This window comes from Zingiber officinale, chromosome 3A (genome assembly GCF_018446385.1).
Source record: "Zingiber officinale cultivar Zhangliang chromosome 3A, Zo_v1.1, whole genome shotgun sequence".
Lineage (NCBI taxonomy): Eukaryota > Viridiplantae > Streptophyta > Magnoliopsida > Zingiberales > Zingiberaceae > Zingiber > Zingiber officinale.
Genome location: NC_055990.1, coordinates 38,251,953 through 38,276,977, shown reverse-complemented (window position 1 = coordinate 38,276,977; position 25,025 = coordinate 38,251,953). Strand labels below are relative to the sequence as shown.

The following is a 25,025-nucleotide window of genomic DNA, read 5'->3' as shown; positions in this document are numbered from 1 at the left end:
ATAAATGTCGATTTTCCTTATATTAAATGTGATAATCTTAAATATATTTGTTAAATCTCAAAATATCTTTTATTTTCAGTTTATTGAAATTATTTACTAATATAATTTATATTATATTTAATAAATATAAATATTTTTTTTATTATTATTTAAACATAGGTTAATAAAATAATTTAGCTTTGTAAAAGAAATTATAAAAAATTATTACGAATTTGATTTTTTTTTTAAAAAAATAAAACTTAAGCAAATGAAAAATGAAACAATTTGTAAAAAAATTTGGATTTAAATCCTGATAATTAGAAGGTACCGGGATTTAAATCCCGAAATATAAGGAAATAAATAAAATAATAATAATTACCAGGATTTAAATCCTGGATATAAATTCATCTCACCTAAATTTATAATAAATTTTATTTTTATCTATTTTTTTTAATAACTTTACTATTTATACTTATTTTAAAAATTTTCTTCAAAACATGCACCATATCAATAACTACTAATGATCTAATCTCAAAGTACTATTAGATATCATAGATGAGCTTTGGGAACTTCAACATGTGATTAGGCTGCAAGGAGATGGCCACCGAGAGGCCACCATCCCCGGCGGCGCTTGGCAGGACATACGACTGACCTTCATAGGCGATGCGGCCTGGACCCATGAAAATTGGCCGGCCCCACCCGAAGTCTGCGTCGTGGATTGGCAGACGCGCCCAGCTGGTGAAGCAGAGGGATGGGCATCTGAAAGTGTGAGGGCCCCTCACCAGAGCCTTTTGATTTGGCTGCATCTCCAGGTAATCCAATGCCGACTGCAAGTAGCTGGCATCCATCCTCACCAAAGCCTCCTGGATTATCTTGGCCGCCGGGGAAGGACCGCCCTCCGGAGAGGTCACCTGCCCTGCTGTTGCAATGGGTGTGGTTAAGAAGATCACGTTCCCGAAGTAGCCTTGCGGGAGTGGCGGCTGCACTCGCTGCCGACCGTCGGTCGGAATGTACATCTTGGTCATCTGGTCGGGCGGGAGGTCGCGTGCTATGCACGCGCACCGCCACACGTGTGCCGCGAGGAGGACGTACGTGCTGTAGCTGCCACCCGGGGGAGCTTTGGCTTTGAGACGGTTAAGCTGCTCCCGCGTGAACTTGAAGATGCCGACAGCAGCGGCAGGGCTTGGGACTTGGGCATCAGAGGTAGTGTTCATGGAAGGAGGGGGCTGGTACTCGATGTGAGTAAAAGAGGGGTTGGGTGGATCGCGAGCGCGGAGGAGGGTCCGATCGATGATTGGCTGGAGGGCGATGCCAAGGCCGCGGGCAACGTCGGACCAGGAGTTTATAAAGTGAAGGCCTGCGACGCCGTCGACGGAGTGATGCTGCGTGCCGACGCCCAAGGCTGCACCACCGCACTTGAAATGCGTGACCTGTGCATGCATCCATTAATTAGATCAAATCCACCAAATTAATTAAATTGAATTAATTTAATCCAAAATGATGGCAAACTTAGCTTGGGAGTTGAAGAAAAGAGATTAAGGAATTTTTTAAAACCTTTCAACCTTGAAACTCTTCTTAAGATTTTTGACACGAAGATAAAAAGGTCCAACAGTATCTCTAATGTAAGTTTCGTCAAAGGTTTATAAAATTGAAAAATCTCAACAAAAGTTTTTATGATTATATAGATGAGATTTTAGATTTTTAATTCTAAGACCAATATATATATTTTTTAAAAGTGGAGCTAATAATTAATAATAAGATAATATTGTATGTTTAACTCTTTCAAAATAATTAAAAAATTTTATGAAATATTTAATTATAATATTTTATTTCATAAATAGTTAGAAATAATTAAAATGATATTTTTTTTCTTTTAAAAATAAATATACACGATATAAAATATACAAATGACTATAATTAAATTAAAATTTATAAGTTAATTAAATATTAAATAAAAATTATAAATTTAATTAAAATAAAAATTATTAATTAATTAATTTGTAATATTATAAATTCTAAATAAATTAAATTAAAGATTATAATTAAATAAAATATTAAATAAAAATTATATAGAGATATTAAGGGATTTGTAATGTAGAATATATATATATAATAGTTATATATAGATTTTTTGATTGTGGAGAGAATAGAAATTTTTATATGACGTTAATATGACATATTTGAAATTATAAAAAAAATTGAAAGATTTGGGAGATGCCCTAAGCTCAGAATGTTTTAGTTTCAGAAAAATTAAATGTAATTAATAAATACGGGAGTAAGTCTGACATCTGGAGAGCAAAATGTAAAAACTTTGTTTCACGTATATATCTAACAAATAAAGCCACCATGATTTATTTTGATTATTAATGATCAAACTTCATCGGATTAGTTTATATATAATTTTCGCCGTTAAACATATACTTTTGCACTCCAGTCACCAAAAATATTTTACATCTAGTAAATCCAAAAGTAAGATCTATTCTTTTTTTTTTAAGTTATTTTCATTTAGATACGTGTTTCTTAAATTTGCCAGCAAATGCGGTAATTAAGTACCTGGAGGAGCAAGAGCGGGAAGGCGGAGATGCCGTCGGTGTAATCTGCATTTGGCTTCGGGACGAGTTGCTCCAGCCCCCCGGTGGGTGCGAAGTCGCCGAAGTCATCCACCGTCGCCTCCGCATCCGCCTCCACAAACAGCGCCCCCTCGCCGTTGCAGTCGATCACGACCCGACCGTCCTGGCCGCGCGCCAGCCGCCCTGCCATGGGATAGAAGGGCACCAGCACCCGGGCCAGCGAGTCGCGCAGCACCGCCGCGTCAAAGAAGTTGGCAGACCCGTCCGGCCGGTAGAAGTAGACGCTCAGCGTGTGGTAATGCGGCATCAGCAGATCCAGGTTGGAGAGCCACAGCCGTCGCTGCGGAGTCGCTTCCGCCGGCCTCACCATCGTCGACCGCCGCACGTTGATCACAACCATGGCTCCCTACTGCAAATTAATTAATGACAGCGTCCACGGTTCAGTTGTCACCTCCAAAAACAAATAAACGCACCGAATCTCCCTTAATCTAAGAAGCCAAAATTCTCGATTCCAAGTCCAAGAATCAGAGTCACGAAAATTCCAAATTACGTTAAGTTCAAATCTACAGGAAAACAAAAAACATGATGTAGAACTCCGTAAGGCAAACAGTTTATCAATTTTCCACAAATCATGGAGCAATCTCCAAACTGAAGGATAAAAGGCAAATAAAGAGAGGTAGTACCCCTCCACAGCAGGAACAGGTTATAAAAGCTCGCCGAAGAGACCTGGTTACGTGGGCTTCAGTGAGCGTCTTAAGTAGCCAAAACATATTGTTGGAGATTTAAAGTGCGCCGTGGTCGGTTGGTGGAAGCGGCCCACGCATATTGCATCGCCTTGAATGAGCATGCATGTCATTATGGAACTTCACCCAATATCTGATCAATATAGAGGAAGTAAATCATAAATAATTATAAGTTGATATTCAAACCCCAACCCTCATGATTCCAATACTTTATGCGCTAGCCACTAGATCGTCCCGAGGAGACTCACACGATTAATTTCATGGTGGCAAAAGGTGAATACACTCGCCCCCAGCGCCCCCGTCAACCCGTCCCAGGGCCAACATGGAGGAGATTAATCACGGGCAGCTACTAGCCTTTGAAATAGTGACTAGCACATAAGGAAGACATTTACCTCGGCTTTGTCGAGATTCGAACCCCAAACCTTATGATGACAATACCTCATGCGCTAGCCACTAGACTCATCCGAGGGAATCACACGATTAATTTCATGATGATGATGTATGTAAGGAGGTTGTTGATGGATTATTTATATTTGGATAAATGTCAATGTAAGGGGTATCATGGAAGAAAAATCTATTAAGATTTTTTGTAACAGAATTCTGTTTCGATTTTTTATATAGAATTTTATTATAATTTTTTATAACATAAATTTGTTATAGTTTTTCATAACAAAATTCTATTATGATTGTATCGGGTCAAGGGTTTATGTACTATTTATAGAAATCATTATAAACCTATTACATCATGAGAATAATTGAATGTGATTATCTTGAGTAGAGAGAATTCTAATAAAATTGTGGTCATTTTTGTGGAGCAGGCACGTCGCCGAACTACGGTAACTCTTCTTCTTCCTCCTCCTTTTCTTCTTTTCTTCTTCCTTGTGTTTGCTCTTTCTTAAGCATTTTTGTCTCGTTGCTCTGTGTGATCTCTTTCTTTCTTCATCTACTTACGTGTTAGAAGTTGAGAGGTGTTGCCTCCTTCTTTGTGCAACAATTGGTATCAGAGCAAGTTTTTGATGGATTTCTTCAGCATGTCAAGGATGACTTCTGCAAATTTTGATATAGTGTAGTTTGACGGAATCAGAAACTTTGGATTATGGCAAAAAAGGATCAGGAACTTGTTGGTGTAATAAGGCATGGTGAAGGCGCTAGGAGAAAGGAAACCAGCAAGAATGGAGAGATCAGATTAGGTAGAACTTCAGGTGGAGGCAGTGACAACAATTATGCTTTGTCTTACAGATGATGTGATGTACCATGTCATAGATGATGAGTCATCGGTAGTAGTTTGACAAAAGCTAAAAAGCCAATACATATTAAAGTCATTGATAAACAAGTTGTATCTTAAGCAGAAAATATTGGGGTTGAAGATGATAGAGGGAAACGATCTAAGCTATCACATCAGCGTATTCAACTAGATTGTAAGTGATCTGAAGCGGGTTGATGTGGAGATCAAGGACGAAGATAAGACATTGATGTTGCTAAATTCTCTATCTTCATTTTCTACATACAAGAATTTAGTTACTACTTTGATATGAGGTAAAGAAACTCTTAAACTAGAGGAGATCATAAGTGCGTTGCTAGATTTTTATCAAAGGAAAAAAATAAATGATGAAGTTTCTCAGAGAGAATGACTCATGGTAATAGTAACCAAGAGCATGGTAAGAGCAAATCTCGATATGGATCAGGTTGATGTTGCTTCCACCGGCCGCACCATCGTCGACCGCTTGACGTTGATCACAACCATGGCTAGCTCCCTACTGCAAATTAATTAATGACAGTGTGCATAGTTCAGTCATCACCATCAAAAACAAATAAATGCATACAAACCTTGTTGCAGATGCTCTAAGGCAAACACTATATGAACAATTTTACACAAATCAACCACAGGAATCTCTAAACTGAAGGATAAAAGGTGAATAAAGAGCGGTGCCCTCCAAAGCAGGAGCTGGTCACAAGAGCTTGGTAAAGCGATGTTGGCTTCGGCGAGCATCTTAAAAATAAGGTTTGATTAATTAATTATTTTATATCGGAATAAATTAAAATTTTATTTTTATCCTTAAAAGAAAATAAAAGAACAAATTAGATATGAAAGAAAGTTTAATGTGAGAGAAAAATATGATGAAAGAGAAAATGTGATGAGGGAGAAAATCTGATGTGAAAGAATGAAGAGAGGGAAAGCGTGATGAGCAAAAATGAGAAAAGAAAATGTAATGTGAGAGAGAGCATAACGAGAAAGGATGCGGAGAGAGAAAATGTGATAAAAGAGAAAGTATAATGGAGAGAATGAAAAGAGAGAAAGTGTGATGAGAGAAAAATGAGAAGAAAGAGTATGTTGAGAGAAATTTAGAAGAGTGAAAAATATAATGAGAGATGAAATATGATGAGAGAGAAAGTATGATAAGAAAAAATGAGAAAAGAGAGTGTGATCGAAGAGAAAGTTGAATGTGAGAGAGAATGATATCACTCTTAAAAATAATATTTGATTAGTTGAATATTTTCTATCAGAATAAACCAAAATATCTTTTTTTACCCTTAGAGGAAAATAAGAGAAAAGATTAGATGTGAGAGAAAAATATAATGAAAGAGAAAATGAAAGAATGAAGCGATGAAAAGTGTGATGAGAGAAAATGAGGAAAAAGAGTATGATGGGAGAGAGCAGGCGGTAAAAAGACAATTCGTTTACCCCCAGCACTCCCACCAACCCGTCCCTGGCCAATACAGAGGAGGTAAATCATGAGTGACTACTAAATATTAGTGTGGGTGGCCAAGACATAGGGAAGACATGCTCAAATACGTCGAGTTTCAATTCCAAGACCTTATGTGACAATACCCCATGCCTCAACCACTGCACCACCCCGAGGGGACATGATGGGAGCCAGCACGATGAGAGAGGATGAGAAGAGAAACAATATGATGAGAAAGTATGATAGGAAAGAATGAAGAGAGAAAGTATAATGGGAGAAAATGAGAAGAGAGAGTGTACGATGAGAGAGAAAGTATGATAAGAGAGGATGAGGAGAGAAAAAGTGTGATGAGAGATAGTGTCACTACAAGAAATTTTAGATTTAACCACACCTAATAGACAACAGTTTTTTGAGAAACTGTTGTCTTTTTGCCATTTAACAACGGTTTTATTGAAAACCGTTGTTGTTTACCATAATTTTTTTTAAATGACAACGATTTTTAAAAAATTGTTGTCTAATGTATGTCAAAGACAACGATTTTTAAAAAATTGTTGTCTAATGTATATCAAAGACAACGGTTTTAAAAAATTGTTGTCTTTTAGCGTTGCTTACATGATAATATACAACAGTTTTATTAAACTGTTGTCTATTGAATGTTGTTGAATCCCAAAAAAATAATAGTGTTTTTTAACTTCACGAAAAAAAACTCACGAACAAAGAGTTTTTTTGTTCGCGTGAGGCTAGGTCACTGATAATGAGCATTTTTATTAGTTATTTTGGCTCTTAGACTTAGTATTTTTACCTTCTCACAAGCTTAACTTGGTGTTTATATTATATTTTGTGAGTAGGAATTCATTTTGGACTTAATTATAAATTTTCTATAAATTGTGGAATTTAATTACATATTTTGATGTGGTTTTGTAGGAAATTCAAAGAGCCATGGATTAGGGTTGAACCGGATCAAATTTGGCTTGATTTGGAGGTCAAATGAGGAAGATCAAGCTAAATTAATGTGGACCGTTGATCAAGATCCAGTGAAATCCTGCCCCTTCATTCAGATCTAAGTGATCCAGCCTTTCATCATGATTTAAAGCGATCTGGACCGTTGATCTAGAGCTTAAGGCATCCAAGGGTTCATTCAAGAAGTGGAGCTCCAATTCAAATCCAATCCAAAAGTCCACTCTTCAAACCCAATTTCAAAAGTCCAATTTCATCCTCTTAATGGATCCGGATCCCATTAACCCGAAATCTCAACTTCTCAACCCAATATCCAAAATCCAAAAGCCCACTTTTAATCCTAGGTTATTGGATTCGGATTCCTCCCCTTAACCCAAAACTCGAACCCATTAAGAAAACCCACCTCCCCTTTTCTTCCTAACGCACGGAACAGAACCCTGGAATCCCTCTTCTCGCGCGATTCTCTTCCTCGCGCCAAGCTAGGGCAGCGGCGACAACTCCCCACACCGCGCCTCCTTCTTCTTTCTTCTCTCCGGCCAGCGGCTTCTCCTTTGCTTTCACTGCCTCCGGCCGGCCAGCCAATACAGTCCACTCTTTTCTTCTTCTCAGATTCCAGCGGCGAGCGGCAGCAACAACTCGGCAGGGGGCAGCAACCTTCGGCGACAGATCCGACCAACTCCACCTTGCCGGAGGGGTTCTCCGGCAAGAACCTTCACCTCTGGACGTTCTTCCTTCACTCCTGACTTGATTGTATACATTGTTTGGGATGTTGAGTTTGGTTGTGTGATCGTTTATTACAGATCCGTCCGGCCAAAAAACATATGCCGCCTTCTCAACCGCCAGCCGCAACTCCCCCACCGCGCCCTCACCAAGAAGCACCCTGACGCCTCCTCCGCCGACTGCGAAGACGATCCCCTCCACTTCTCTGTGACTCTTCAACAGTCTTTATGCTGCCTATGCTAGAACTGATAACTTCCATTAAAATCAAATGATTTCTCCCTTTTGCAGTAACATCCATTTAGTTCTTCGCTTCTGATTGATTAATATCTTTCTAGTTCCTTTGCTTTTTGAATTTTGGTGTATATGCAATATCCAATGATTTTAAATCACATTTTCAGATTTGACTTAATGTGTAGTGTCCATCTTCATTCAATCCCTTAGTAGATCAAGAATGTCATGCTATAGAATGTACCTCTTTTTTATTGGAGAAGATGATTCTGTTTCCATTTTGATATCAGGTTCATAAGCAAGGTGTTGCACTTGGAAGATCTGTTGACTTGACAAAGTTTGATGGTTATGACCAATTGATCGAGGAGTTAGATCAGCTATTTGAATTCAAAGGAGAATTGATGGCTTCAAATAAAAATTGGATGATTGTATTTACTGATAATGAGGATGATATGATGCTTGTTGGAGATGACCCTTGGCAGTAAGCATGCTTCTACATTACTAATGTTCTTCTCTTATGTATATATATCTTCCATTTTCTATGTATAAAGTGGATATGTTGACAACTGGTGTTGTATAATTTTGTGCAGGGAATTTTGTGCTATGGTCCGTCAGATTTTTATATACACAAAAGAGGAGGTCCAGAAGATGGATTCAAGTACCTTGAACCCAAAAAATGAAGATTGTCCTGATATGAAAGAGAATGTCAAGGAAACAAAAGGCAGTCAATCTGCATCATCATCTAATTCAAAAAACTCATAGGCTTATCCTGCAATGTAAGTAGGAATCTCTTTTTGTTTAATATAAATTGCCGTGATAATCATTTTATCCCATCATTTCCCAGGTTATTGAGATGTTTTATTTGAAAACTATGATAGGTTAGGTCCTTCTCCATTAATTCGACATTTGAAAGATAACTCCAACAGTTAATCCCCGAGTACTTCATACTCATATTACAGCTAGTCAAGTATTTATGCAACATGTTATCTGTCAATGAAAATTAAACTGCATCCTTTGCAAGAAAGACTGACAACTAGAAAAATAGTTCAATATCGCTACTAGTATTTCATGTTTGGAAATTGATTTAAGCGAGAAGTTTGCAGGCTGATGACATCTTTGCCATGTGCAATTCAATCTTTGTAGAATCTTGAAGCACAAACAAAGTGATTGTTTGTGCTTTATCTAAGTGATTGTTTGAACAGTTTTATAGCATGCATTTTGACAATTAATATAATTTTGAAGATCACTATCAAGGAAAAATGTTCAAAGGAAAGTAAAGGCTAAGGATAAGATCACGTAATTAACTACACGGGTAGGTTTCCGTAAGAATTCAACTTTTTCTTGATCTATTCTTATGTAGTCCATGGTACACATTAAAGATTTCACTGTAGCTTATTTTCAGTATTCTAACATGTAAATTAATATACTTCTATGGATCCTCCAAACAATCTAAGTTGTGATGGATTGATATCCCTTTATGTTCCAAACCTTTGTTTTTTTTTTGGAGCTTGTAATTTTCATTGCAAACAATCCATATGGTGTATGAATTACATTCAGTCCAGTATAAACTTAGCACTTTCGCTTCAGAGGCAATTTATGGGTTTTATTCTACAATCATGTTTACTAATTGATCAGATTGATTAAGAAGGGTGTTGGAGTAGCTTGGTAAATTTGTTTTGCTAGGTTATGATAAATTAGCATTCAGCAGAATAGATGTTTGGATTTCTTCTTCAAATCACACAGTAATATTTCTCTTGTCATTGGTGAAACAATCAATCCACTCTCATTATAACTTCCACAACAGAAAATTTTATGTTATTTGCCTATTACCAATGCAGTTTAACTGATTTTACATTGACTGAACAAGGTTGATTTTATTTAGGTATCAAACTCTCCCATTTGTTTTAGATATTACATGTCTTGTTTGTTAATTTCTCCAAACCATTATTTCTCAATTTGTTAACAAGGAAACTCATGTTAGTATAGTCATGATCAGAGCCTAATTATAGTTTACAATTATCTGAGTGTTATTGATTAACTGTTCTGTTCTTTCTTCTGGTTCTTTTTTTTTTTTTTTAAATTTGTGCACTCATTTAGATGGTTTATTATTCTTGTTGTGATGAATTCAGGTCTAGTGAAAATACTGAAGAAGTATGACAAGAGAACAGGAGCACTTATCAGGCAGCCCTTCATCGAAAAGGTGCTGCAGCAGCCATTCTTTACAACTGATCTCCTATACAAACTCGTGAAGGAGTGTGTGGCTATGCTCGACCACCTCTTCCCCATCAACAACCTGTCAATTTCAGCAGAATGCGACGGACAAAATGGAGTGCCAAAGCCGGTACAATCAGGTGGGAGGGTTTCGGAGTTGGAGGAGATTAAATATATGCAGAGCTTATACATGAAGAGCACCGTAGCAGCGCTGCGGTCCTTGAAACAGATTAGGAGAAAAAGTTCAACAGTCAAAACAGATTAGAAAATCTCGTGTTATATTGTTCTACCTTTGTTTTAATAGTGTTATCATTTTGTTGGTTGCTTATGAAATTTCTTCAGAATGTTATAGATATTATTTTTGAATGTTAGAAAATTGTATATTAAATTTTATTTTGAAATTTAGTATTTTGAATGATTTATAATATTGGAAAATTATGTATTAATTTTTTTTATTTTTTATCTAAAAAAGACAACGGTTTTTCACCGTTGTCGTAGATAGTTTAAAACTGTTGTTGAAGACCCTGTTATTAAAGGTAGACGCTCAAAGACAACGGTGAAAAACTGTTGTCTTTGAAGGAAAAGACAACGGTTTTTCACCGTTGTAAAACTGTTGTCTTTGCCTTCAAAGACAACGATTAAAAATTGTTGTCTTTGGGCACCCCTTTTAACAACACGACCTTTAACAACAGTCCGAAAGGGGCTACGACAACGGTGAAAAACCGTTGTTGTTAGGTTTTTTTCTTGTAGTGTGTATGATGGAAGAGATTAAAGAGAGAAAGTATTATAAGAGAAAAAGTGTGATGAAAAAATGAGGAGAGAGAAAGTATGATGAGAGAGAATAAACAGAGAGAAAGTGATATGAAAGAAAAATTAAACAAATATATTAAGAATATTTTCGTTCAAAACTTAATTTTCATTTTCATTTCTATCAAAATCCAAGAGAGGAGGTGAGTTTCATCAATACCCAAGTTTTTGGGTTTCATTCTAAAATTTTAATTCCATTATCATTAGCTAAATACAAGATTTAGGAATGAATCCATTCCCTTATTCTCAAATCTTTAAACTAAACGCCACCTTAGTTTTGAGAATGAGACATAATTTAATATTATCTAATTCAATTTAAGTAATATAATAAAATTTTATTTATTTGAAAGTTTTAGTATGTTTGCTTGCACCCTTGATGATTTAAGTATAGATAATTATATCAATGGCAATTTATCAAATCACGCACCTAGACATCTTAATTGATCAAAAGGCGTATGTTACTTTGATATTTACCAAACGACGTACTTTTTCAAGTGCACTTCCCTTTTTATCCTTCTGACAAATCAAATCTTTCTTTTGTCATTTTTCTTTTCTCCCTCTTCTCTTTCCTATCGCCTCTTTCATCAACGACATTTAAGATTTAGTTAATTTTTTGATAACATTTTAATACATTTAGAGAAGCTAAAATAAACTATGAATAGCAAATTTGAACTCCTTGTAATTTCAGAAATCCACAGGAATTGAAATAAGTGCAATCAGAGTTCTCTAGGTCCATCAGTGGATTTCGGTCAAAACTCATTGATGGACCTAGAGAGCTCCGATTGCACCAATTTCAGTTTCTATGAATTCCTGGTGTTGCAAGGAGTTCAAATATGCTATCCATTATTTATTTTGACTTTTATAAGGTGTTAAAATATAAGAAATAAGAATCAGTAAAAAAATTTCATATCAGGCCCACGTTGGGCCTGATATGATTCATATAAAGCCTAACGTGGAGCCTTTTTGATGATTCTTTATTCTTATATTTTAATACCTTCTAAAAATAAAAATAAATAATTGATAACATATTTGAACTCCTTGCAACATCAGGAATCCACAGAAACTGAAATGAGTGTAATCGGAGTTCTCTAGGTCCATAAGTGAGTTTTGATCGAAACCCACTGATGGACCTAGAAACCTCAGATTACACCCATTTCAGTTCCTGTGGATTTTTGATGTTGCAAGGAGTTCAAATATGCTATCCATTATTTATTTTGATTTTTAGAAGGTGTTAAAATATAAGAATAAAGAATCAGCAAAAAGGCTCAACGTTAGGCCTGATATGAATCATATCAGGCCCACGTTGGGCCTGATATGATTCCATATCAGGCTCAATGTGGATCTCACTCTATTACAAATGCTCAACTATTTTAGGAACTCTTCATTTCCAATGTAGCATTTTATTTTGACTTAAATCTCAGTTCATGATGTATGTCTTTGTTGGGGGTTTGAAAAATTATGCACATTGGAAAAGTCTTAACTGCTGAATACCTCTTCAAATATACTGGATTGGAAAAGTAAGAATTTTTGCAATTCCTCTGCCTTTTGCTTGGTATCTTTTTCCCATTTAAATAATTGACACACTTTTCTTTCAGCCTTCAGAATTTGGAGTGGTGTCTCTTTGTCCTTTTCCCTTATTTCTCGTAAGTGATCTCATTTTCTAGATTAATTTTCTTTTACAAAGAAAGAAGAAATAAGTGAGTCATGACTTATTTGCAGTTATATGCTAGTAGAAGAATTAGGTCTATCTGGTATTGTGCCAATTCTATTTATTGGAATTATACGTATCTTCTCTTTTTTCAATAACTATACTATGACTATTTGTTCTAAGTATTTGCATTTGTATTTCTTACAGGTAATGAAGCATTATACATTCTCCAATTTGTCAGAGAACTTTCAATGTTGTGCTACTGCTTTTTTCCATTTGATTTCATCACTAGCTGAAACATTTATGTAGGAGGATATGCATTGATGCCCTTATCTAATTTTCTACTTAGAGCAATCATAAATACATCTATTATGAAATAAAGAGTTCCTAAAATAGTTGACCATTCTTAATAGAGTGAGACCCACATTAGGCCTGATATGGAATCATATCAGGCCCAACGTGGGCCTGATATGATTCATATCAGGCCTAACGTGGAGTCTTTTTGCTGATTCTTTCTTCTTATATTTTAGCACATTATAAAAGTCAAAATAAACAATGGATAGCATATTTGAACTCCTTGCAACATCAGGAATCCAAATCCACAAGAACTGAAATGAGTGTAATCTGAGGTCTCTAGGTCCATCAGTGAGTTTCGATCAAAATCCACTGATGGACTTAGAGAGCTCCGATTACACCCATTTCAGTTTCTGTGGATTCCTGATGTTGCAAGGAGTTCAAATATGCTATACATTATTTATTTTAACTTTTAGAAGGTGTTAAATTATAAGAAAAAAGAATCAACAAAAAGACTCCAAGTTGGGCCTGAAATGAATCATATCAGGCCCACATTGGGCCTGATATGAATTATTTTTGTTGATTCTTTATTCTTATATTTTAACACATTCTAAAAGTCAAAATAAACAATGGATAGCATATTTGAACTCCTTGCAACACCAGGAATTCATAGAAACTGAAATGGGTGCAATCGGAGTTTTCTAGGTCCATAAGTGAGTTTTGACCGAAATCCACTGATGGACTTAAAGAGTTCTGATTGCACTTATTTCAATTTCTGTGGATTTATGAGACTACAAGGAGTTCAAATTTGTTATTCATAGTTTATTTTAGCTTCTCTAAATGTATTAAAATGTTATCAAAAAATTAACTAAATCTTAAATGTCGTTGATGAAAGAGGAGATAGGAAAGAGAAGAGGGAGAAAAGAAAAACGACAAAAAAAAGTTTGATTTGTCAGAAGGATAAAAAGGGAAGTGCACTTGAAAAAGTGCGTCTTTTGGTAAATACCAAAGTAACATACGTCTTTTGGTCAATTAAGATGTCTAAGTGCATGATTTGGTAAATTACCGTTATATCAATCGTCGGATTAACAAGATATGATTGTATTATTTTGATTCTTAAAATTTAAAATATGAAAAAATATATAATAATAATGATATTATTATTATTAATGATATATAAATAAATAAAATATGATAATATTTTATTATTTAAAAAATAGAGAATTTTATCAATGTGATTGTATTATTTTAATTTTTAAAAATTAAAATCTAAAAAAATATTTAATAATAATAATATTATTATTATTAATAGTGATATATAAATAAATAAAATGGGATAATATTTAATTTTTTTATTTTAAAATAATAGAGAATTTTATTAGGCTTTAAATGATCTTAATTTAGTTTATCTCAACTATAGCTAAGAGTTGATTAATATAATTTACTAAAATTTTAATCAAAATACCAAAGTTAAAAAAAAAAAACAAAAATGATTCTTCTTCCTCTTGCTCCAAATTCCCATTATCATTGCCCACTGCCATCATCCGTCGCCCGTCGCTTGTTGCTCGTCGCTCGTCTCTTGCCACCCGCTCGTCGCTTGTTGCCCGTCGCTCGCTACAACCATCATGCTCGAATGACGGCGGTGTCAACTGCTGCTTGTTGCCACCTCTGGCTGTTGCACCCCTGCACACCTGCTGCCACCTCTGCCACGCCTTTGCATCTATTGCCGCCACCTGCCTACCTTCGGCCACTGCTCACTGCTGCCATCCTGCGTGAAGGTCCGTAAAAGAGAATCATTCAATATGATTATGTCAAAATAAAATTAGGATATATTAATTTTTCCTTTCAATTATATATGTTAATTGATAGAATCTTATAATATTTCCCTTCTTTATTACTATGTCAATTGACAAAGTCTTACAAACCAAAGCAATCAATAATTTTATTATTTCATCTCGCTTATATCCAATCTTATTTCTTTCATAATATTAAAACCTTGCTCTTCTTCTTTTGCCACCAACACTTAAAATCTTCTCTGTATTTTGCGATGGTGCTTCCTCTTAACACCACCAGCACTTAAAAGCTTCCTCTTTGCTTTGTGATGGAGCAGATTTTCTCCACAAACGATCTCCTCCCTTCTGCTGATACTCATGGTCTCATGATGGAACACTTTTCGTCACCTTCTCTCTTCGCTACTTCTGTTTGGATGATGCTTGCAACCTTGGAATAGAAGTAGATTCTATCATCCACGTGGTGTCCTTTTCTCACACCAAATTTTCTTCGCTTCTGCTCCACATCTCCCACTCCGTCGTTGCCCTTTCACCGGCGTAGGCCCTCCTCCAGTTCCTCCATACCATAGAGACATCCCTCATTAACACGCTGCACCTCTCCTCTTTGGTGTTGCCACCACTGGCACTTTGCCGACTTTCTCCATCACCGTCGTTTCCAATCGAGAGAAGAAGGGTTTGAAAATCTTCCCCAACTTTATTTTCTCACCCAATCTTTTTTTACCAGCTAAGTCGTCCCCTTTCTCTTTTCTTTCCTAATTTATCCTTTTATTTCCTTAAAGAAACCCTTTCGCCTTTGTTCTATTTTGTTTGATAGTTTTTTTTTTCCTTTACCTCACACATAAAGTCCCTCTTTATCAAGCACATTTTCTTAAACTTTGCATGCAATTACAATCGATGCAATGAGGAGACAAGTCTATCAATAAATATATACAATCAATCAAGGTCATTCCTAGCATCGCTACTTGCATAGATCAAGTATCACTCGATACCCTTCATGGCTTGCTCCCTTCACATGAGAAACTTCTACAATTATAATCTTAAAAGGTCTCAGATTCGATACCCTTCATAGCTTGCTCTCTTCATATGAGAAATTTCTACAATTATAATCTTAAATGGTCTCAGATTCTTTTGTTTTTTTAGTACATACTGAAGGATCGAAAAGAATTTAGACATGTCTACAATGATATGATTTTGTCTACTTTGGGCCTAAGCTCTCATGGTTTTGCTCTTGGACTCTACCCAAAATGCCTCATACCAATAGAGATATATATATTTTTTAAACCCATGATCTTTCCCATGTACTTTCAATGTGTGACTATGTTTGCAATCTTGCAACCCCAACAATCCCCCCTCAAATAAAGTACCACAGGATCCCCCTCAAGCGTCGGGTCACTCTTGACCTACTCAGGGCCTCCCCTCGAGCATCGGGTCACTCTTGACCTACTCAAGGCCTCCCTTACTTCGTTCAAGGTTTCACCCACATCGTTCGATCTTGGATCATGGTTTTGGCTCGTGCTTCTTTCGATGATTAGTCCGATGAAGAGCGACCTTGCTTTGATACCAATTAAAGGATCGAAAAAAATTTAGATATCTCCATAATGATATGACATTGTCCACTTTGGGCCTAAGCTAAGCCTCATGGTTTTGCTCTTGGGCTCTACCCTAAATGCCTTATACCAATAGAGATATATTTTTCTTATAAACCCATGATCTTTCCCATATGCTTTCAATGTGGGACTATATTTACAATCTTGCAACCCCCAACACATACAACTTATAAAATTGATAGTGCTACCCATCATCGACAAAAGCAAGAAAAACAAGGTGCAAGAAATAAAGGACGAGGACAAGGATGAGGACGAGGACAAAGACAAGATTGAGGACGAGGACGTTATCAGATCTGTCTTAAGAATGATCACTTTGCTCATTAATGTTATAAGAGATTCGATTCAAATTTTTCAAGAGGTTTTGCATCCTCAACTTAAGTTTCAACCTCAACTCCATTATCTTATCCAAGAGCATTCTCTCTTGCAAGAAATCCTTATATACTTATGGACAAACTCTTTAATCTCAGGATAACATCCAGATTTTGGAGCAACTCATTACATTTTATCAGATTTTGACAACCTTCTCCTATCATAATCCTTACACCATACAAGTAAGAAACAGTTTAGGTTTACAAATTGCTCACCTTGAAAACACATCTTTTCATTCATCTAGTTGTTAGGACACTTCGGGAGCTAGAGAGGGGGGGGGGGGGTGAATAGCTACTTTTGCTTGGTCTTGTTGATTTGTTGCAGTGAAAAATTCCAAGCAATCGCTAACACTAGTATTTGCTTGGTATCCACCTCCTTGAAGTGACTAATTTAAGGATCTACACAGTGCACACACTCCACTATGAAAAACACTCATTCTCAGAAACAATCCAGATGTAGAGAAACCTTGTACACACTCAAATACAAGAAATGCAAACAAGAATCACAAACTAGGTTACAAAGAAAATGAAAACAACTTTACAACATGAACCTTTGCTTAGCTTGCTTTCTTCTTACATGGAATAACTTCTTGGTGGTGGAAAATACAACAACACTTGTTCTTATAAACACCCAAGAATCAGCAACCAAGATGTGTGAGAGCATTGCCTTCAAACCTTTGTGAAGACCCTTTTCTAGGCTTCTTTGACGCCTCCCAATCAATTTAGCTTTTCCCTAATTGATTGCCACGCCATTCGACTATTCAAACACTTGCAAAACGACTCTTTTTCCAAACCATAATCGATTGGTGAGTCATCCCAATCGATTCAAAAGGCTTTAATTGATTATACAATTGATTCCCAAACTCTCTGTTATCTTACGAAATGCCTTACTCGATTACCCCAATCGATTAAGAAGTCTTAATTGATTGCCTCAATCAATTCTCTCTCTTATGACAAAAACAACTCTTAATCGATTTCCTCAATTGATTAGCATGGCTAAAATCGATTGCTCAATCAATTCTGCCACCTTTTGTTCTTGCAAGAAAAGCCATCCTAATAGATTGAACCAATTGATTAAGCTTGGCCTAATCAATTGAACCAATCAATTAGGTTTGACCTAATCGATTCCCCAATTGATTAGGTTAGGATCAATCGATTGCCCAATCCTAATTCTCTTCATCCAAGTCTAGTGTTTCCTTGCCCCAACATTCGGTCAACTGAGACCTGTTGGGACTTCCTCATCAAGTGTCTGGTCAACATTTGACCCACTTGTACTTTCCATCTTGTGCCAACTTTCCGTTAGACTTCTAGTCACCAAGTGTAGTCTTTCTTCACCCACTTGGATAATTATGTGATAGTTATCGGTGTATGTGGCACTAATGATCAAACTTGAGTTTTGATGAATGACAAGTGGATTAAAATTATATGTGTTATTGATCTAACCTTGTTACTGAGTGTGCATGGTTAACTAACTTGGTGTGTCAAGAGGACCAGACAACAGGCAAGAAGTCCAGTCAGGATGTGCGATTCCTGAGTGGCAAAGTTTAGATGTGGGATTCTAGCAGGAGGTTGGGATGTTCTATTCTCGATGGGTTGAAGTCCGGATGTGTGATTCTGGCAAGATGTCGGGATGTTCGATTCTCGATGGGTGAAGTCTGAATGTGCGATTCTGGCAAGAAGACTTGGTGGGTCAGCTTGTATGTCATGGAGATAACTTGACATTTGGTAAGTGGAGGTAAGTCACTAGAGGAGAGTGACAGTGAGAATGCATTCTGGATGAGGGGATAGTAGGAATCAGTTCAGTTTAGGTCCATTTTGGATCCCTAAACTAAGACCTTGACTAATTCCTGATCTTGGCTACAGGAACTAATTATTGTTGCTATTTTATTATTGTACTAATTTTGTCTTGCAGGGTATACTTTATTTGTGTTGGACTAACATATTTTGCAGGGTAAAAGAATTCAAAATGTCTCGGGTGAACAGTACTCGAGGTGTCTTCAAGCCTATGGAAGGCGCTTTCAATATTATTCATGGAAGGCACATTCAAGAGCTTGGAAGGCGCCTTCAGTCGGATAAAATCAGACTTCATCGGCGATAAGAGAAAGCTATTTAGGATAAAAGTTGGAGGATGGAAGGCGCCTTCAGTGTTATGGAAGGGGCCTTCAACGCTCAATAAAAGAGCATCTCAACCAGCCTTCAAGACACAACTCCTCTATAAGCTTCAACTTGTCCGTTTGACGTTTTGACTGCTCCGGCTTCGTGTTGCTACTCCGCTACGACACTGCTATGCTCAACTACTATTGAGGAGCCATCCAACACTGAGTCTGATTTGATCATCTTCGAAGATGTTGGGTAACGAAGTTTTTTTTGTACTTAATTTCTGCAGAAAAGGAAAGTGTAGCATGCTACACTTGTCCTAATTTTTCTTATTGTACTCGATCCCCTTTTTCGGTGGTTTTGAAAGAGGTTATTAGTGAATTATTCATCGATAGATCCGTGATACCTGAGTCTTGGAACCAGAGTCGCCGAAGGCTCCAAACTAAGTAAAATCGATCGAGTTTCTATTTTCGTACTTAATTTTTCCACTACACACTTTGTTTTCAAAACCAAAAATAACAAGTTTTTAAAACCACATGATTCACACCCCCCTCCCCCTCGCGTGTCTCGATCCAACAACTGGTATCAGAGCAAGGTATTGCTCTGAATTGGTGCAACTACCAATCAAGTCAAGGGAATTGTTTTAGTTCTTTTCAAATTTTAGTTTTTCATATTTTATTTGAATTGGTAAAATTTACCTCTTCAAATAATTCTTTCTCGTTTGGTTTTCACTCGAAGTTGGTGTAGCACCACTCGAGTCATCAATATTTTTTTCTCTTCAAACTCTACTAATCCAAGACCTAGTCTTGGGACATTCTTTTCTCTTTCTTTTGTAAGACAATTCAAATGACCCAACTCAATGGATACAGTACCGCTCGCCCTCCCCTCTTCAATGGAAATGATCTTCCATATTGGAAGAAGAGAATGGAGGTTTACCTGAATACTAACATTGAGCAGTAGTTCACCATCTGACAAGGATACAGGGTGCCTATAGATGAAGCAACTAAATTACATCTCGATCTAGAATGATGGAATCCAGAAGATAAAAAGAAGGCCTAGATTGACTTGAAGGCGTTGAACATGATCTAGTGCGGACTCACGAAATAAGAACTCTATCGAGTTGGCTGCACGAGAACGCAAAGGAGGTATGGGATAAGGTCATCAAATTACACGAAGGAATCAACGACGCCAAGGTAACTAAATGAGACCTGCTTCTAAATTCTTTATTTAATATCAAAATGTAAGACAAAGAAACCGCAAACCAACTACACGCGAGGATCAAGGATATCCTTAACGACCTGCATATGATCGGACATCAACTTGAGAACCGTGACATTATTAGGTATGCTCTAACTTGTTTCCTCAAACCACACCGTGGGCATCAATCGTATATGCCTATAAAGTTTTGAGGAACCTTTCAAAGTTGAAATTAGACGAGTTGTTTTGTGAATTAGAGCTACATGAATAAACTAACTCCACAAAGATCGAGAAAGGAATTACGTTTCTTCCAAGTACTTTGAAGGAAGCCAAAATACAAACCTAAGCCAAACTCGAGGTGGAAATTAAGTCCGACTTGAAATCAGATGAAAAAGAGCAGCTAGTGAACATGGTAAGAAAAATATTCATCAGACATAAGAGAAACTTCTTTAAATATGACATGAAGAAGATGTCCAAGTCCACATCCAACAACTTAAAGGCGAACATTACATGCTGCGGCTACAACAAGAAAGCACACTTCAAACACAAATGCCCTAATAAAGATAAGATGAGGAAGACAAAGCAGAAGACGACACTCAAGGCAACTTGGGATGAGTCTTCCTCAGACGGATCAGAAGCAGGTGAACCAAAGCAAGAAAGTTACCTAGCATTGATGGCTACCGAAGGCGAATTGGATCAAGAAGACGAGTCCGAATAAGAGTCAAGCAACGGATTCACATCCGGTTCAGATGAACCAAATGGGATAGACTTTAATTATACTATAAAGTTCTTTAAAACAATTTCTTGCTTAAATAAAAAGTTAATAAAAACTAAGGAATACAACTTTTCCTTAAGTAAAATAACATCCTTAAGGAACAGCTAAACTTAACCTCTTTAACTAATCAAGTTCAAGACAGAAATTTAACTCAAGTTACAAGACTTAAGGAAGAAAACTCTATCTTGAAAAGTCAAGTTAAAGAATTAAAAGAATAGTTGAAAAAGTTTACCACAGGATCCAAGTACCTACATATGATACTTGGATCCCAAAGAGCTGTGTACAATAAATTGGGGTTCGGATACGAGTCTAATTCTACATTTAAATCATTTCTAACCCTAACAGAAAATAAAAAACTAACTAAAGCTTGAATTCCTAAAACTTATTTAACTAACAATGTAGGACAAAATCAATATTATGTACCTAAAGATAAAATTCATATTATTAAAAATAAACCAATAATTCAAACTCAAAAACAAAACTTAAACCTACTAGTACAAATCTAAATCTAAAATAAAATCAAATAAATCAAATTCAAGCCAAAGATCTAAAATCAAATTAAATAACTACAAAATCAATCTAAATTCAAACTATAATCAAGTTTATTATAACTATAAAATAAATCGACACAAACATAAAGCTTAAACACAAGTTCAATAATTCATGGAGAGGTACCAAATTAGTTGGCACCTCCAAAATAATAAGTTTACCTGGCTGGATAATTAGGATAAGTTTAATTAGGAATAAAAGTTTAACTTGATAAATAGTACTACTAGAGAAGTTTTGGATGATAGTAGGTTAGAGAAGCTCTGTCTATACATGTCTAGGAAGATATGATTTTGACCTGGTGTATTTTGCTTAGTGGAACTAATTGAAGCTACCCCTTACTAATCCTAACTGGTCAGACCAAAGTTTAGTATTAAGTTCCATGTGTAGGACTATTTAAAAAATTTTGAAGACATGGTTACTAAAATAATGTCTAGGTGACTCACCACAGTCTAGACGTTTATCCAAAGAATACTTGCTTGTTGGATCCAAAGCTAAACTTGAATCTAACATAAGTTAAACCAAACCCTGAAATTCAAACTTAACTCATCTCACAAAATTATATGATTCTATGATTGAAAATATAGATTGGGTGAGATAAATAAAAATAAAATAAAATAAACTTAAAATTTATATTAAATTAAACAAAATTAAAATTAAAATTAACTTAAATTAAAATAAAATTAAAGTAAATTAAAATAAAAATAAAATAAATTAAATTAAAATAAATTAAAATAAACAAAATTAAAATTAAATTAAATTAAAATAAAATTAAAAATAAATTAACTTAAGTTAAAATTAAAATCAAACAACTTAAACAAAGTTGAGTTAACACTGAAGCTAAACTTTTTAGTCCTACTCTTTTGTAGAAATCTAAATAGATATTAGACATTGGTTGCTCCCGACATATGATCGGGGATCAAAAAATATTCACAAAATTGATATTCAAAAGACTAGAAATGGTTGCATTTGGAAACAACTGCAAACTTAAGGTAATTGGAATATGTAACATTGAACTAGAATCTAATTTTATTATTCATAAAGTATTATTTATTATGTAACGACCACCCTTCTTACTACTACTACTACTCTCTAAGAGTGACCGTTACTTAACTACTAACTCTACTTAACCGGTATAATTAAAAACCACGAGGAATCCCTACCGAAAAATTTCGGCAGAGTCTCCCCTGTACCGGTGACCAAATCATCAATACAAACAAACTATACTCAGCCACAGGCGGCTGGAACATATATTTTCACAACCACGCAGTATAATATCACAAATAAAAGAAGGAAACTACCCTAACAATAGCAAACAACAATATCACTCCATCAATAGAACCCAACTACAAATGCGGAATAAACTTAATTACAATCTTAACTCATAATAGCATTTAAAGAAAACTAAAGAACTCTAAACAGAAAAGTCTTAACAATTCCTTAGCAAACTCTTGATCTCCCCATAGTCTAGCCATCACACACCTTCATCACCACCACCTTGTCGCCTTCCTTGCTAAATATTTTCCTTTCCTTTATCTGCAGTAGGAGGAAGTGCAGTCTATAAGCATAAAGCTTAGTGAGCGCTATCTACTCACAAAAACTCGATATGCATGTATATAAATAAAAACATGCTAAAACTGAATGCTAACATATAAAACTACTCATGCTCATAAATAGCAAAGGAATCATACTAACTGAAATACTAAACATGTATAGCTAATCATGCTCATAAACCAATAAAACTATAACTGCATACTGAAAGCAAATAAAGCTAAACATGCTGAATAATCTAATAGTAAGAAACAAATAAACTACTACTGCATGCTTCAAATAACAAGAAACTAAACTTTCTAATTCTAAACATATTTGAAGCTTGTTTCATTTGTTTCAAAACTTATACTTTAATACTTCAAAATAATAATAAACTTCTTTTGGGCCCGGCATTGTACCAATTTGCGCGCATCCTTAATAAGAGTCGAGGTAGCTAATCCCGAAACTACTAAGGTACTTCTAGGCGATCTTGTGCCTAGGGGCGATCTAGGAGCCCACCCAATGGACCTTGTGTCCTGGACCTCGTGTCCGGTACATGCCAATAAAAGTAAAATACTTTCTTTTTAACTATAACTTCCTTATACTTGCTATTCTTTAATTCTCTTATAATAAAATGCCTTGGCATTTCTTTGAGCACTTGATATGCTACTGATCCCAATTCTTAAAATTAGGGATCCTATTAAGACCTTGGTCTCTCTTTTTTTATAACTTCTTATAAATCCCTAAAGGATTTGTTAAAACTCTTATTCTTCCCACCTACAGGTAGATCCTAGAGTTTTTATAGAGCAACAGGTTTCTTTAAGCATGTATCAACAGAATCAAGCAAAAGAAAACAAATCAAACTTCTTTAAACATGCTACAATAACATAAATCAGCACTAATGCTTAACAGAAATCTAAAATTGAGGTTCCTGGTAGCATAACAAAGAAATCTAAATTAGGAAATCTCTATCTGAAATACTAACTATATGGGTTGTTCAAACTTAAATCTAACAGCAATAAAGAAAACTAACTACATACTCAAAATTTAATCAAGCTATCTTATGGTCATTGCTTATTAAAACCAACCCAAAACTGATAAAACTTGTAAAAGAAACATGAGCATTCTGAGCACAGTATCACCATCTCATCAACCTCTTTAAACTCTGATTAAGGCTTTAATATTGTTATCTACTAAAAAGAATGTTGCTGCTATCAAAAATTGATGCATGAACATTAGAACATATAAGGAACCAAAACATAATTCAATGCAAAATAATTCCTTAAACTACTCTTTTAATTCCAAACTATCCTAATGTTGTTCAAAACTTAAGCAAGGAAACCAAGCCATTATAAGAAAACCAACAGAACTCCCAAATAAGAGTGATCTACACCCATTGCATGGCACAAACCCAAATCCGATTTACTCAACAATAAAATGATCCCATAATCAACCTAGCAAATTCGGATTTAATGATCATAGCAGCAACTACTACAAGCAACCTGAAACCACAGCAAACTACACCACATGGCAAATACAGATGGTTCTTTATAGATTAGAGATCAACAATTTTGTATTAAGCTTTTGTTAAGTCTAACAGAAGGACTCTTCACAGATTAAGCTTCACAGAAGGATTTTGTCAAGCCTTTTTTAAAGTACACGGCAGCAAACCTTAACCATCAAACTTCACAGATTAACTCGAAATCAGGAATAAGCTAAATCCAAAAATCTAATCCAAACAAAAACCTCTTCATCTTCCTTAACCCCTCACGGCAGAAAACAAAATCCCTGATCATGCTTCACAGTAAAACTCGAACAAACAAGAAAACACCAAACGAATCGGAGCTACTCCTACTGCAGGTGAGAAGCAACTCACCGCGATTTGCTTGGACTTACAACCGACGGGAAGAAGAAAAACCCTAGGGTTTCGGTCAACTCCAATCTTCCGGCTCCTCTTCGTGCACCTTCGTGTGCTCCTCGTCGAGAGATGCTCGGCGGTGTGATGACCGGCCGGAAAACCCTTCGCCAGCGCCGGAGAGAACCCTAGGAGGTGCTGCGTTTTCGCCCGAGCAGGAGTCGGCGTCGCCGTGTGAGAAGAGAAGAAATTTTGAAAGAAAATTTTGATTTTCCGATAAGAAAACCTAAATTCCTTTTCTTATACTAGGGTTTAATCGAAACTATACCTTAAGTCTATTGATTCCCATATCTGGTTAACAAAACGAGCGTAGCTCGATTGGTCGGGCCGGTTTTGCTTGGGTCCGAAGTTGTGGGTTC

At 35.9% G+C, this 25,025-nt stretch overlaps 1 protein-coding gene and 1 long non-coding RNA gene across 3 annotated transcripts; one reads left to right on the top strand and one right to left on the bottom strand.

The window, feature by feature from the left end:
• Positions 1-505: 505 nt before the first annotated feature.
• LOC122051744 (hydroxycinnamoyltransferase-like) lies at positions 506-3,279 on the bottom strand. Its single transcript, XM_042613004.1, has 3 exons — positions 3,233-3,279; positions 2,533-2,958; positions 506-1,409 (listed from the first exon to the last, which is right to left on the bottom strand). The coding sequence occupies exons 2-3, from the start codon at positions 2,947-2,949 to the stop codon at positions 522-524; spliced, it is 1,305 nt and encodes a 434-aa protein (XP_042468938.1). The 5' UTR covers positions 2,950-2,958; positions 3,233-3,279; the 3' UTR covers positions 506-521.
• A 4,815-nt stretch (positions 3,280-8,094) lies between these two features.
• Positions 8,095-10,218, top strand: LOC122053683. 2 transcript variants are annotated; one of them, XR_006132303.1, is made up of 4 exons: positions 8,095-8,362; positions 8,472-8,657; positions 9,124-9,193; positions 10,011-10,218. It is a non-coding gene; the product is annotated as an uncharacterized LOC122053683 (long non-coding RNA). The 2 variants fall into 2 exon arrangements; XR_006132302.1 differs by lacking the exon at positions 9,124-9,193.
• Positions 10,219-25,025: the final 14,807 nt, after the last annotated feature.

Bases quoted from the DNA above. Each gene is read 5' to 3' on its own strand.
- LOC122051744 (XM_042613004.1), bottom strand. From the start codon at position 2,949: ATGGTTGTGATCAACGTGCGGCGGTCGACGATGGTGAGGCCGGCGGAA. The intron at 1,410-2,532 runs GTACTTAATTAC...ATGCATGCACAG, and splicing joins TCCCGCTCTTGCTCCTCCAG to GTCACGCATTTCAAGTGCGG.